Source organism: Perca fluviatilis, chromosome 12, assembly GCF_010015445.1.
Source record: "Perca fluviatilis chromosome 12, GENO_Pfluv_1.0, whole genome shotgun sequence".
Classification (NCBI taxonomy): domain Eukaryota; kingdom Metazoa; phylum Chordata; class Actinopteri; order Perciformes; family Percidae; genus Perca; species Perca fluviatilis.
The window spans coordinates 24,330,359-24,346,206 of NC_053123.1; the positions used below are offsets into that span (position 1 = coordinate 24,330,359).

The window sequence follows — 15,848 nt, forward strand, 5'->3', positions numbered from 1 at the left end:
AGTTCTTTAAAAATAAAAAGGAAACTTGTTTTGGGGACAATAAAACTACTCTGGGCTGAGTTTTCCTAGTAACCTTACCAAAAAGGCTCAGGATGCTGCAAATGTTGGTATAATATGAAAAGACAAAAAGTAATAATTTATTACGGTTTGATAAAGTACTGACTTTAACTTATCATTGCACTTACAATAACGAGCGTAGCTGTCCTCAATTTAGGTCATTGTGTTGTCTCATCTCTGTTTTTTCCTGCATCCACCGTGTTGTTTGTGTGTGTGTGTGTGTGTGTTGTGTGTGTGTGTGTTTGTGTTTGTGTGTGTGCAAACGTCAGTCGCGGGGCAACGGAGCAGCAGCCCCGCAGGCTGCAGAGAGCCGACAGCCAGGATTGACATGCCAGCAACAACGACTTCTAAATCGTTACGGTCTACATTGATGTTAAAATGGATACAGGTTGGCAGGACGGTCTGAAATGTTTTGCATGGTCTTTCGCTGTACATCTTGTTGGTAAATGTGAGATGTTAGAGTTACACACACGTCTCGTACTCATATCACAAACGAGGAAATAATCATCCCGTGGTCATTGGCTCTCAGAGTGCACGTGGGACTGCTGTGATTGGTTGAAGTCACGGGAAACTTCAGGTTATTGGTCACATTTGTGGAAAAGTTGCGAGTCGCACCAAATTTGTGTTGAATTGGCGCGATCGCGACATCGTGAAATCCTGGAGGGACTGTTTATCCGTATAGCCCATTTTAGCAACAGGGCAATTCAAAGTGCTTTACATAAAAACAATAAAAAAAATTATAAAATACGAGAATAAAAGTTACAGTGCAGTATAAGAAATTAAACATTAAAGAGCAATTAAAAACAGTTAAACATATAAAAGCAGATAAAATACGAGATTTTAGGCTGCTAGCATGGGACAATGTATAAGCCGTTGCTCTATACACGCAATCCACCCGCAATTCTTGCCGTTTCCAGAACGGGCCGGTCCCACCGGTCTTACTTTTGAATTCTCTTTATATGCTTATATAGATTGTCATACAGTTTCAACAATGCAACTTCAGTATAAGAAATTAACAATTATTTAAAGAAAGGCAACATAAAAAAGTTCAGCCTTGATTTAAAAGAACTGAGACTTGCAGAGGACCTGCACTTTTCTGGGAGTTTGTTCCAGATATTTGGAGCATAAAAACTGAACGCTGCTTCTCCCTGTTTAGTTCTGACTCTGGGGACAGAAAGCAGACCTGACCCATACGACCTGAGAGGTCTGGGTGGTTCATAGTTTACTAGCAGATCAGAAATTTATTTTGGCCCTAAACCGTTTAGTGATTTATAAACCAGCTAAAGTATTTTGAAATTAATTCTTTGTGGAAGCCAGTGTAAAGACTTCAGAACTGGAGTGATGTGATCCACTTTTCTTGGTCGAGCAGCAGCATTCTGAATCAGCTGCAGCTGTCTGATTTGATTTTTTTAGGGAGACCTGTGAAGACGCTGTTACAGTAGTCAAGTCTACTGAAGATAAAAGCATGGACAAGTTTTTCCAAATCCTGCTGAGACATAAGTCCTTTAACCCTTAATATATCCTTAAGGTGATAATAGGCTGACTTTTTAATTGTTTTAATGTGGCTGCTGAAATTCAGGTCTGAGTCCATGACTACACCAAGATTTCTGGCTTTGTCTGTTGTTTTTAACATTGTCGTTTGAAGCCGAGCGCTGACTTTAAATCATTCCTCTTTTGCTCCAAAACCAACCACCTCAGTTTTTTTCTTCATTTAATTTAAGAAAGTTCTGGCACAACGTCATTAATTTGTTCAATGCACTTACTCAGTTTTTGTATTGGACTATAGTCCCCAGGCAATAAGGTTATGTAAATTTGTATGTCGTCCGCATAACTATGGTAAATTATTTAGTTGTTTTCCATAATCTGAGCCAGTGGAAGCATGTAGATGTTAAACAGAAGAGGCCCCAGAACAGAGCCTTGGGGAACTCCGCATGTCATATTTGTATGCTCAGATGCATAATTACCTATAGACACAAAGTAGTCCCTATTCTTTAGGTAGGCTTCAAACCAGTTTAGTAATGAGCCAGAAAGGCCAACCCAGTTTTCAAATCGGTCTAGTAATATGTCATGGTCGACCGTGTCAAATGCAGCACTGAGATCAAGTAATACTAAGTTTGAAGTTTTGCCACTATCTGTGTTTAAGTGGATGTCCTTTAAAACTTTAACAAGAGCCGTCTCAGTGCTGTGGTGTGGTCGAAAACCCGACTGGAAGGCATCAAAACTGTTGTTTAATGACAAGAAAAGGTTGAGTTGTTGAAAAACCGCTTTTTCAATGATTTTATTTAAAAATGGGAAGTTTGATATTGGCATATAGTTGCTCATTAGTGATGTGTCTAGATTGTTCTTTTTTAAGAATGGCTTGATTACTGCAGTTTTCAGGGCCTGTGGGAAGATACCCGAGAGCAGAGATGTGTTGACAATCTGTAGAAGATCTGAAGCCAAACAATTCGAAACATTTGAAAACACCTTTTGGTAGAATATCAAGGCAACAGGAGGAGGTTTTCAGATGTTGTATAATGTCTTCTTTCTGTCATTATAAATGTGAAGTCTCTCTATAGGTGTTATAATGGACCTGGAGATTAGTTTTTCGCCACCTACGTTCAGCTTTTCGACATTCTCTTTTTTTCTGTTCTCACCAGTATGACATTTCTCCATGGAGATCTTTTCTTACCAGAGACAGCTTTGACCTTAGTGGGAGCAATGGCATCAATAACATTTGTAATTTTACAATTGAAATTATCTACAAGCTCAGTGACTGAGACCCCAGAGAGGGCGGGTGTGGAGGAGAAAAGCTTCAGTTTCACTGGTGTTTTCAGTGATATAACGTTTTCTGATTACTTTTGTTTGGACACTTTTGTGCACAGAGATAGTGCCGTTAAAGAAAACACAGGAATGATCAGAGAGAGCAACATCAGTCACCACAAGTCAAAATATCTGCTGTGAAAAAGGTCGTTATTGTGTCTGAATATACCCTCCATCTGAAACGCTCTGTTTTAGCGCCTGTCTTTAAGCCCCCCTCCTGAAAAAGTCCAGTCTGCTCTGATTAAAGGACCTGATTGATTGGCTTGCCAGAAAAATGTGGTGCACCATTGCAAAGGTAGTTCTCAAGCCGTATACTCAGGTATATTCTAATGAGCCTGTATGTGACATAGGAAGGGGAGCCGGATCTGACTGGCTTGTTGAATCCCATGTTTTCTGATCAGCCCACAGAAAACTTGACTGGGTTGTCTTATTTCACAGTTTGTGTGTTGGTAGGCACTCCAGATACCCATATGTATGTGCACAAACACTGAAAAAGTGAGTTTTGTCATGAAATGTCCCATTTTAAGCACAGGATGGACTGAAAGTGTTGACATTGTGGATGACATTGTTTGTTAGCTTTCCGATGATCAGGGAATCATACTAATGTGTTTTTAAGAGGAGTAGTTGTCCAATATGGGTCAACTTTGAGGACCTATGTCTTTCCTCATCTGGTTAATCAAACCATGTTCTAACACTCTCATATAGGTTAACATGTAGGGAGGGAAAAATCGTTCAAATCGAATAGGGGTGAGGTCAGAAAGTGATTTTCTGATGGAATGCCCCAGTTAAAACTCAGTCGGTGTGGCTGACTGATGCTCCAACATGACTATTTTTTTTTCTTTAAAGCAGGAATCCAGCTCTCAGTGCTGATTAGACCATTGTCATTTTTTCAGACGATCAGATTCTCATCTATGATAGAAAAGTAGTTGACCTAACTTCTCTTTATTGTCCGCCTTCATCCGTCCTTATTTGATCTAACTCTTCTCTTTCACGCAGTTCCTTCGTTCCTCTCATGTCCCGATAGCCTTTTACTCATTCTGTCTTTTTTGTCTGTTTCCCCTTTGTTAGTCTGTGTTTCTTGTGTTGAAGCACAAACAGGCTGACACACGTCTCTCTTCCTCTGTCGTTCTTCTTTTCTTTAGCTTTCCATGCCTCTGTTTTCCAAAACCTTGATAACAATCTTCCGTTTCTTTTCTTCTCTACCTCTCTTCACTTGTTGTTTTCCTCCAGGCCCCATGTCCAAGGAGATTGTGTTGGATAAGGGACACCTGTCGCAGTGCTGTGGCGCTCAGCTGTTTGTGTGATCATAGACCAGGTCCGGGTGTTTGGGTGAAGAATGAACTTTAAAGAGTTGAGAAGACAATGCAGACAGTGGGGCAGATATCAGGCTGAATAGAGCTGAGGATCTGTTGGTCTTTTAGGTCTGCAAAACACTTTTCTATTGAAGTCTGCTTTGTTGTGACTACTGGAACAACCAAGACTCTGCTATCTAAGGGATTACTTCAAGGGAATTTGGCAGGTAGATTTAGGCAAACATGGATATTAATAGTAAAAGATTTACTAAACAAGAATATGAAAATAAATCGGTAAAATATTGCTCATAGTTTTGGACATTAAAGGAAAATGAAGGACGTACATGTGGTTTAAGAGTTTGAGGGCGTGGATGGAAACATTAAAATGATGTGGTTTTCCCCCCAAAAAAACAAAAGTTATGTTATTTAAATTTCCTGCATCTCCAGCAAATAACACATCATGATGAGATTGCTGATCATTGGTAGTTAAACATAACTTTATTTACGCACTTCTCAAGAACACCACATTTAGTTTTGTGACTTGAGATATAAAGATAGATTTATAACTCAAAAATACAGCAGACTTAAATAGTGTTTATAGCTTTTCCTAAAGGCCACACTTGAAGATGGGGAGTAAAGCCAGCAGTCATAAAGAGGGGCAAGAAGCAATAGATGTTTAAAAATGGAGATTTTTAAAGATGAGCAGTAAGAACACACTAAATCAAAAGACAGTGAAAGCACACAACCCCTAAAAAGCTGTTAATTATCACCACAAAGACTGCTGAAGAACCACATTTTGACATTTCAGTGTCAGGAAGTCACCTGTAGTGAATGTGGAGTTTACTGTTTTGATTTTTGCTCATGTTCTGTCCAGCATCCATTTATTGTTTTGTGTCATGTGCATTTTTTCTATCCCAACTGTAAAACAGGTTGGAAATTAAACCCGAGATCAGAAGAAAAAACTCAATTTAAGGATTTCTCTACAATTCTCTAATCAGTGCTAATCAAATCATAAAATGTCCCTAGTTTTTGTGGGTCATGATAGAACATATTATCTTTTTAGGGTCAGGGTTCCTTTTTAAACTTGTACTATCTTGTTTATTATCTACAGGTTTACTCGGCTGGATTAGTGTGGTATTTAGTGAGGGGCAATAATCTGACACATATTAACGGAAAGTTAAATGTTCTACAGCCTTTGTGTTCTCCTGATCATGACTCCAGCAGTCTGTTAACACCAAAAGATGACTTGTGCAACACCTTAAGACACATACATGGACACATAGAGCAGTTCTTCATTGATGCCATCATTTAGTGTGCAATAAGTCTGAGATATATATACGTACTTGTTTCACATTAAGAGTGTTGGTTTGAATCCCACTTTTGACACTTACTTAAAAGTGGTTTAACTGGTTTCTTCATAATTAAAGACGTTCAGAGACCCTTGGGTATGATATATGTATTTATTAATAAGATATACTGCATGCACACACATAAATACTAATACTTACCCAATGGCTTCCTCTTCAGGTTGTCAGCGTCCAGTTGGTCTCTCCAAAGGAAAGGCAAAGGTCTGCTACTACAGCGGCTGGTACTACTGCCAGAGCTGCCATCAGGACAATTCTTTCCTCATCCCAGCACGCCTGCTGCACAACTGGGACACCAGCAAGCACAAGGTGGCAAAACACACACAAACACACACACACACACACACACACACACACACACACACACACACACACACACACTACATGAAAACACTCGCCGTCTAAACATACTTACTTTACTAGCTTTGAAAATTTCTTATTCTGACCGAGTGGAACATCAGCAGGGTATCTTTGGGTTTTATAAAAGCCTTGTATTGTTTTCAAGTATTTGGATGCAGAATCAGAAAATGATTTATTGCCAAGTAGGTAACACTTATAAGGAATTTGCCTTGTTGGTTGGTGCATACATAAACAAACATATTAAACATTAATATGAAATGTAAACATTAGGGCACATCAGTGTGTTAAAATAAAGGTAAAATAGTTTTCTGAACAAATTACCTAAACTTTTCTATGGCTGTGTTCACAAACAAACTATAGTGCTCTCATCCATTTCAATGAAGCCAGTTTGGTGACACAGCAGGGATACCAATGCAGGGGGCCTCGCAAAAAAAAGTTTAACCTTGCTCAACTTTTGCTGTCCTACAACGCCAACGTCATCTGGCAAGGTGCTGCTGTGGCATATCAAATGCTTGCAAGCGCACATTCATGGTCGTTACTGAGTTGTGAAATATAATAATTATTTCGCATTTGTACTTTTTACCTGGTGATAAAATAATTGCAGCGATAACTGTGATAACTTTCCAGAGTTGTAAAATTCTGTCTCTGAGTATTATAAACCGCTGTGCAGTGTATTACCGTCTGATAAACCTTCAAACTATCTATTACTATTCTATCTATTCTATTACTTAAACGGACCTCCTGGATTGTATTTAATTTATCACCTCTATCTGAAACAACATGCCATCAACAACCCCTTGCTTTGTTTTAACACAGGGCTGTTTAAAGTAGGAATGCCTGCTAAAATCCAGCGTAATTTTTCTTGATTCTTATGCAGACTGCTGCAGATGAGAAGAAATAGTTTGACATTTTCGGGAAATGATTCACTTATTTGCTTTATTGCTGAGGTTTAGATGAGAAGATTGACACGACTCTCATGTCTGTTACCTAAATATGAAGCTAGAGCCGGGAAATCTTAGCTTTAGCATAAAGACTAGAAACAGTGGGAAACGGCTAGCCTAGTTCTCTTCGTAGATAAAGAAAATCAGCTTACCAACCTCTAAAGCTCAGTAATTAACACGTTTTATCTTGTTTGTTTAAAGGTGCTCTAAGCGATGTCACGCGTTTTTTTAGGCTACAACATTTTTTTGTCACATACAGCAAACATCTCCTCACTATCTGCTAGTTGCCTGTCCCCTGAACACAACAAAAAAACTGGCCAATCTGCACCACGAAACATAACAAACAAGAGTTCCAGCGTTCCAGCCAATAACCGACAAGAAGGATTTTGGGGTTGTAGTGCGCGGAAGCACGGAAGGGAGGGGGAGGGGACGGGATGGGGAGGAGGGAGGGGTGAGCTAGCCTCGTTTTGTTTGACAATACTTCGAACGTCAACAAGAAGCAACGTCACCCAACATCGCTTAGAGCACCTTTTTAATCCGTACAAAAACTGGAGGCTTTTGAACATACAACTTGTCAGGTATTATCCCTCGTAGTCTATATCTACGACGTTCAACTTCCGGGATTGCTCCGTTGCCACCGGAAATTGCGCCGGCTTTCACTCTTTTTGGCTGGATGTCCGTTACCTTCCGCTTTCTTTTTGTTGGAATTTTAAACTCCAGTCCATTTATGAGGACTATGGTTAACTGCTCCTTAGATCTCTGCAGGGTAAATCTAGACAGCTAGCTAGACTATCTGTCCAATCTGAGTTTTCTGTTGCACGACTAAAACAACTTTTGAACGTACACATGTTCCACCAAAACAAGTTCCTTCCGAGGCTTTTTTGTTGCGGCACCGTGGCTCTGTCCAGGGCTTAGCGCCGCCCATGATGATTGTGATTGGTTTAAAGAAATGCCAATTAACCAGAGCACGTTTTTCTCCCATCCTGGAATGCTGTGTGCACTAGCCAGACCCTCCTCTGCAGCGCTGTGGAGGAAGGTCTGGCAATACGAGACTATCCCTCATGTATCTGTTGTCCTTGGTGCAGCGATCCTGATATGAACCGTGGTGTGCTCCTTTAGGTGTCTAAACAGGCCAAGGAGTTCCTGGAGTTTGTGTATGAGGAGCCCCTGCTGGACGTCCAGCAGCTCAACCCTTGTCTGTATGAGCACTGTGAGCCTCTCAGCACTGTGCTGCGCCTCCGTCAGCAGCTCCAGTCACTGCGGGCCTACCTGTTCAGCTGCCGAGCAACCGTTGCCGAGGACCTCAGACGAAGGTAGGTTGGCGGTGAAGTCTATTGTGGTAGTGCTTAGAGCACTGTTGTCCAACCTCTTTTGGCTTATGACCCCTCAAAATGAAGCAATGTCTACTCGCATGTCACCATCATCCTATGTATTGTACATGTTTAAGGGTTGTGAGCACTTCTTTTTTTGGTTTGTATACAGTATTTAAATTTGGAAAGGTCCTCAGAAAGCAAATTACCAGTAATTCACAGGAAATAAAGCTTCACCCAAAATCAGAAAGACATAACAAAACTATCTGCGTGGGGCTCCACTGACAGTAAACAAGGGGATATCCAGCCATTTTTAAAGTTATTTTCAGCTACAACTATCATGTTTAACATTAGCAGCATGTGTCATTGAGTCACACTGACTGATGCACTACAATATTTGTTATATTCCTCTGTTGATTGATTGATTACACAGACTGTGTACATCTCCCTGTATGAACAGTGTTTATATGTGTGTGTTTATGTGTGTCTGAGTGCCTGCATGTATATTGCCATAACTTTTATCTGCGTGCATTCCTGTGTGTGTGTGTGTGTGTGTGTGGGGTGTGTGTGTGTGTGTGTGTGTGTGTTATATATATATATATATATATATATATATATATATATATATATATATATATATATATATATATATATGCTGTATACATTAAAAGATGTGTGTGTGTATGTGTGTGTGTGTGAAAATATGGTCGGGGGATGACTGTTTATCTGAGTGGGGTCCCACACTGAAAGCCTTGTCTGTGAGCTGATGGATGCTCCTTGCCCCGCTCCAGGTCACTAATACACTCTGATCGGACTTTTTCTAAAGGAGAATCATCCACCTCTGAAAACAGACTTGAATCTGATTAATACTCCTATCATGATAATTCACATAAAACATATTTTCTTACTTACCAGTAACCGTATCTATACTGAACAAAATTATAAACGTAACACTTTTGTTTTTGCCCCCATTTTTCATGAGCTGAACTCAAAGATCTAAGACTTTTTCTATGTACACAAAAGGCCTATTTCTCTCAAATATTGTTCACAAATCTGTCTAAATCTGTGTTAGTGAGCACTTCACCTTTGCTGAGAAAATCCATCCACCTCACAGGTGTGGCATATCAAGATGCTGATTAGACAGCATGATTATTGCACAGGTGTGCCTTAGGCTGGCCACAATAAAAGGCCTCTCTAAAATGTTCAGTTTTATTGTATTGGGGGGGGGGGGTCTGAAAACCACTCAGTATCTGGTGTGACCACCATTTGCAACCCATCTCCTTCGCATAGAGTTGATCAGGTTGTTGATTGTGGCCTGTGGAATGTTGGTCCACTCCTCTTCAATGGCTGTGCGAAGTTGCTGGATATTGGCAGGACCAGGAACACGCTTCATATACGCCGATCCAGAGCATCCCAAACATGCTCAATAGGTGACATGTCCGGTGAGTGTGCTGGCCATGGAAGAACTGGGATGTTTTCAGCTTCCAGGAATTGTGTACAGATCTTTGCAACATGGGGCCATGCACTATAATGCTGCAACATGAGGTGATAGTCGTGGATGAATGGCACAACAATGGGCCTCAGGATCTTGTCACGGTATCTCTGTGCATTCAAAATGCCATTAATAAAATGCACCTGTGTTAGGTGTCCATAACATACGCCTGCCCATACCATAACCCCACCGCCACCATGGGCCACTCGATCCACAACGTTGACATCATCAAACCGCTCACCCACACGACGCCATATACGCTGTCTGCCATTTGCCCTGTACAGTGAAAACCGGTGTGTGCCAAGACGCCATTGAATGTGAGCATTTGCCCACTCAAGTCGGTTACGACGACTAACTGCAGTCAGCTCGAGACCCCGATGAGGACGACGAGCATGCAGATGAGCATCCCCGAGAGAGTTTCTGACAGTTTGTTCTTTGGTTATGCAAACCGATTGTTGCAGCAGCTGTCCGGGTGGCTCAGATGATCTTGGAGGTGGAGGTCCTGGGCTGGTGTGGCTACATGTTGTCTGCGGTTGTGAGGCCGGTTGGATGTACTGCCAAATTCTCTGAAATGCCTTTGGAGACTGTTTATGGTAGAGAAATGAACTTTCAATTCACGGGCAACAGCTCTGGTAGACATTCCTGCAATCAGCATGCCAATTGCATGCTCCCTCAAAACTTGCGACATTTGTGGCATTGTGCTGTGTGATAAAACTGCACATTTTAGTGCCCTTTAGTGAGAGGCCTTTTATTGTGGCCAGCAACATTTTGCCATTAAGGCACACCTGTGCAATAATCATGCTGTCTAATCAGCATCTTGATATGGCACACCTGTGAGGTGGATGGATTATCTCGGCAAAGGAGAGTGCTCACTAACACAGATTTAAGCCCTGTTTACACGAAGGGAAGACGCAGATATTTTCCTGTGGTTTGGCCTCTCATTTACACGAAAACCCCATTTTTAATCACAGAAAACTATTATTTCTAAAAACTTTAAAGTGGAGATTTTTGAAATCTTCGTTTGCACGTTTGCATGTAAACTGAGACAAACAGAGGTTTAGGCAGCCGAGAGAGAGAAAGAGGACGTGATTGGTTGCTGTTGTTGCTGTTGTCGGGATTCTGATTGGCTAACGTGGGCTTGGCCTTCTCGTTACACTGCCACCTACAGATTTGGCGTGCTCTTGACTGCATTGACGGCATATATACACGGGTACATATAAACAAACCCTTTTCTGAAAACCGAGAGGTTGAAATGTCCATTTATGAAAATAGCCGGCCACGTGTAAACGTAGCATTAGAGAGAGTTGTGAGCAATATTTGAGAGAAATTAGCCTTTTGTGTACATGTGACAAAAGTCTTAGATCTTTGAGTTCAGCTTGTGAAAAATGGGGGCAAAAACAAAAGTGTTGGTGTTTTATAATTTTGTTCAGTGTGGTTTGTGAATGTCAGCACCACAAAACCTCTCCATAGTATTAAGATGGCAGGATAAATATCCAAAAAGGAATCTGCCGCTGTAATTTGGTTAAACTAACCCTTATACTATTTCTGGAATTTTGTGCTTTATTTGTATTTTTAATACACTTCACAGTTAAGTGTTATTAGTTCAATCATTTGTCAAGCAGAGTAAGAAGGCTGGACAATATAAAACTCGTATATATTTATATAGTTTCTATCGCAGTGTTGAAAAACCAGTGTTGCGTCATACTTACGTCATTTGGACAATGCTTTATGTTCTGATCCTTGTACATTAAGTTCATTTTGCACCTAAGTTCTTAATAAAATGAAAAAGTACTTTTCATTTGTCTAGTTTTTAATTCACACAGGAGTATACAAAAAGAGGCTTTAACCTGTGGTTATTTCATATAGACCATTTATTTATTAAATTACCTGAAAACATGCTATATCGTGATATATATATATCGTTATCGAGACACGAAATGACCTGGATAGAAGATTTTGGCCATATCGCCCAGCCCTTCAGAGTATACATTACAGACAAAGACAAAATGTTAAAGGCTACAGATGCAGAGTTGCACACACCTATTGTCAATGAATATCATCACAAGATGCTTAAACTGTAAAATCTGATTAATATAACTCATTACTTCTCCATTAAGCTGTTTTAATGTTCCACTATTAAAATGTTTTGTCTCTGGCTTGCCAAGTAGCTTCAAACCAAAACTACTGGTATTTTTTATCTGCCTTAAAAAGCCATATTAGCTGTTGCAGCGCAGAGACGAGCAGCATCTTGTCGTTCTGTGTTTACTTCTGTCCCATTAGCTAGTGCCGGCTAGTGCCCCAACACTTCCAAACACTGCAGGATTGATGAGGGCCGTGGCGCTAAAACCTTCCCCAAGTCATCAGTCTACTTTGGGGGTGGGGGGGGAATCTGAAGAGAGATGTCTGTTGCATACATGCAGAAAGCCATAGAAACACGATCGCACACACAACCACATGAGGCACTAAAGGCTGTAAGTTAGAGGTGTGTGTGTGTGTGTGTGTGTGTGTGTGTGTGTGTGTGTGTGTGTGTGTGTGTGTGTGGGGGGTGTGTTAAGAGAGACACATATAAAACACAAATTTACAGCATCCAAAATATTTTATCAACACTTCTTTGACACTGTCAACACAAGTTGAACATTATAAGTTTGACTAGGATTTGGTTTTTGGTTTGCATTAGATTGTAATGTTTGTGCCACCCTCTACTCACACACATACAAAACACACCTATTTGTAGGACTTCGTACATCTGCTGGTTCACACACGCTTACACAGGTCAGACCCTCCTTAAGTACACGATCATAATCTCTGAGTGATATTTTAATCAAAGGTGTGTCTGCTTCACCGGGGATAGTGAAATAAAATATGGAATTAAATAATCAAATACTTTCAGGGCTTAGACAAATATTATTGGTGTGTGTGTGTGTGTGTGTTTGCATATAAATATGAATCTGTGTATCTTCTGCTTGTAATCTAATTCCAAAAAGTACTTTTATTATGATCAGCACACTTTAAAGGTGTGTTCATCTGGGCACCGACAATCAACACAGGAGCCAGTGTGGGTTTGATTATTGTGTGCGTGCATAGTCTTATGAATGCTGATGTGGTAACCCTTGGCAATGTACCAAACAGAGTAGTTTATCAGTGGTGCCTATCCCCTTGAGGTGTCTGGATCACACACACACACACACACACACACACACACACACACACACACACACACACACACACACACACACACACACACACACACACACACACACACATTCTTGTATTTTGGTGACACTCATGACAGCTTAGACAGGATTTAGCATGGTGCCATCCATCTTAGTGGTCTGAGAGGAGGCCTCACAACACACACACAACAACACACACACACACACACACACACACACACACACACACACACACCCTTAGATTGATATTATTACTTTGTTTAGCACCATGGACTAAAAGGCTGGTGGTTAAACATTAAATCTGTGTAATGTTTGTATGTGATCATTGTTTCATATTCACGTTTGCAAGATTGAGCCTATCATTCAAAAACTGGCCTGCACAGTTTCACCTATTAAACAAAACTAAATTGTTTAATAGGTGAAACTAATTTAATTTATTCGACTTGTGCTCACAATTTGTGTTTAATCAGAGTCGGATTTATTGAGGCAGTCAATCACATAGCTCAGTTAATGCTAATGACCCAAGTTTATGTTTAACGTAACACCAATTTAGTCACAACATTAAAGGCACTAGTGCAGTGCATGTTGGAGTGCTTGTCTGTTCGGAAGGTGGGGGAAGCAGGCCGGAGAAATGTGTGCATCCGCCAGCAACAAAACAACATGCTGGAGAGCCCAAGAGCCTGGGCGTTCATCTAACAAGTGTTTGTGTTAATTTCACCATTTGCATGTAGGGTAGACAGCAATCAGTATTTGGCGGATGATCCCTTTTTGGCATGACACTGGTAGGCCACTGCAAAGACATGCTTGGACGACCCGTTCTCATTCCCAAGTCGTCAAATACTGATGCTGTCAGTGGCTCCCAGCTACCGACAGATACCGACTTAAAAGTCACCCTTTTGCGTCTATATGGGATGTAACGGACATAGCAGCAGCTTGACTGCGGCGCTTTGTAAGATTATTTTTATTTTTTACCAAGTTTCATAAAAATCGGGCCAGTAGTTTTTTCCTTATTCTGCTGACAGACAAACGAATCAACAAACAAATGGAAAAACCCAACCGGAAACATAACCTCCTTTGGTGGAGGAAATAAAACATAGTACATTTTACCTTGACAGTTTTTGTAGGAAAAGCAAGCTAGAAATGGTGGTTATTATTTTAATACTATTTTGTGTGTCTTTTCACAGGATCTTCCCCAGGGAATATCTGCTACAGCACATTCACCTGTACTCCATTGCTGACCTGCAGCAGGTACATACACACACAGACATGCTTACATGCTTTTATGTTTACAGTAATAGTGATGCCATTCACATTTCTTAAATGAACTAAAACTGGTATGAAAAAAGCATTGATCAATTTTAGTTTAGACCTTGGACTGGGCTGATTCTCACTTTTTCAAAGAGCCTTTTAATGATAAGGATTAGTTTAGGTAAATATGTAAAGGTTAATTTAGAATAAAGGATATGTTTAGTTAAACTTAACTGGGTGTAGCTTAGTTCCTGATCGTTTAATTGCTGCCCAGATCTCATATTTGGTGAAAAAATGGTGTTGATAAAGACATCCTGGCTATGCCCACTTGCTAACATTTTCTAGCTACCTACGTTAGCTAACATTAGTGTGCAGACTGCTCTAATCCATCTGTTTTTCCCCACATTGTTACAAAAAAATCATTAGTTAAATTCTTATTCAATGTAAGAAAACGGTAGAGTACAGTAGTAGACAGTAGCTAGGCTGATAAGTTAACTGCTGATTTAGCTAGCTAGCTTGCAAATGTTTACCGGCCATGAGGAACCCCTGTTGTCTAAAAGCTATTAAAAACACATTGAGTGAGCCACACTGTTGCACTGGGTGACCGTGAAAACACACACACACACACACACACACACACACACGCACACTGCAGTTTATTTTGAGTCAATCCCACATAAAACATCCTGTTGCCAGAAATATTCACACAAAATGTGTATTATAGTAATCCACAACTGAAAATAGTCCCAACATTTGTTGAAAACTACAATGCCAAGTTGATTTGTATTGAATAATAATACTATATATTTGTGAGCTTTAGAGATAGTTGGAGTTGGACTTTGTATTGGATTAGTTGACAATAGGAAAAACATAGAATAACGCTTGCCTTATCCTTTAAGTAAGCACAACCTGTCCTTTTGTTTCTTTGGCAAGTGTCCATGTAATAACAGTGATAAGAGAGGTTAATACCCTCTAATAGCCCTATTTGGAACAGGGTTAGCCCTTTCAAGTGTCCTGATCCAAGAAAACAATGGTGTCTGTGGAAGGAATTTATATCTGGCATCGTGGAAACCTTTAACTCTGCTATTATTCCTTATCTAATCAAAAAAACTTTCTTCTCATATGGCATATCTTTACCAATGTACATGCCATTCGTAACAGTTACACCGCCCAACGCAGCTTAAATGTGTTCAGTTGAGTATTTCTTTTTTTTTTTTTTTAACCAGAGCATTAAAAAAAGAAACACATCCTGGCCTTTCAGCGGTTTAGTATCTAGTCGTCAAACTGAGTTAGGGGGGGTCAGAGGAAAGCGACCACAAATGACTGAAAAGTTCTTTTGTTTGTCATTATGTTCATCATGTAGTACCATGCCCCATTTATTTTTCAACCCTCCCTCTCTGACTCAGAGCTCGGCCACAGACTCTCACGGTGAAAGAGATTGGACCCCCTCCTCGTCCTCGTCCTCCTCCTTCTCCTCCACTCCCACACTCTGTGTCTCTCTGCTTCACTAATTGGTTACATTCAGAATCAACAGGCAGGAAAACAAAGCGTGACATCCCTCCATTCTTCCCAACATCCCCTTGGCCTCACACGCTCTGCACACATGTGTGTGTGTGTGTGTGTGTGTGTGTGTGTGTGTGTGTGTGTGTGTGTGTGTGTGAGTGTGAGTGAGAGAGAGAGAGAGAGAGAGAGTCCTTCACTCTCTCTTTCCCTGCTAAACTCTGTGATTTACTCATAAACCCCAAACTGGTGATTTAGTACTAATTTTAACGAGAGAGCCTGCACTGCTCCCTCTTCTCTTTCCCTCCC

General features: G+C 40.5%; 1 protein-coding gene across 1 annotated transcript in view; it reads left to right on the forward strand.

Annotated features, from left to right (window-relative positions):
• plekhm3 (pleckstrin homology domain containing, family M, member 3) overlaps positions 1-15,611 on the forward strand; it is a 35,063-nt gene extending 19,452 nt beyond the window's left edge. Inside the window, exons 4-7 of the mRNA XM_039818162.1 lie at positions 5,679-5,824; positions 7,936-8,129; positions 13,976-14,039; positions 15,446-15,611. Coding sequence (XP_039674096.1) covers positions 5,679-5,824; positions 7,936-8,129; positions 13,976-14,039; positions 15,446-15,550 — 509 coding nt within the window. The 3' untranslated portion in view covers positions 15,551-15,611. The remainder of the gene's footprint in view (positions 1-5,678; positions 5,825-7,935; positions 8,130-13,975; positions 14,040-15,445) is intronic.
• Positions 15,612-15,848: the final 237 nt, after the last annotated feature.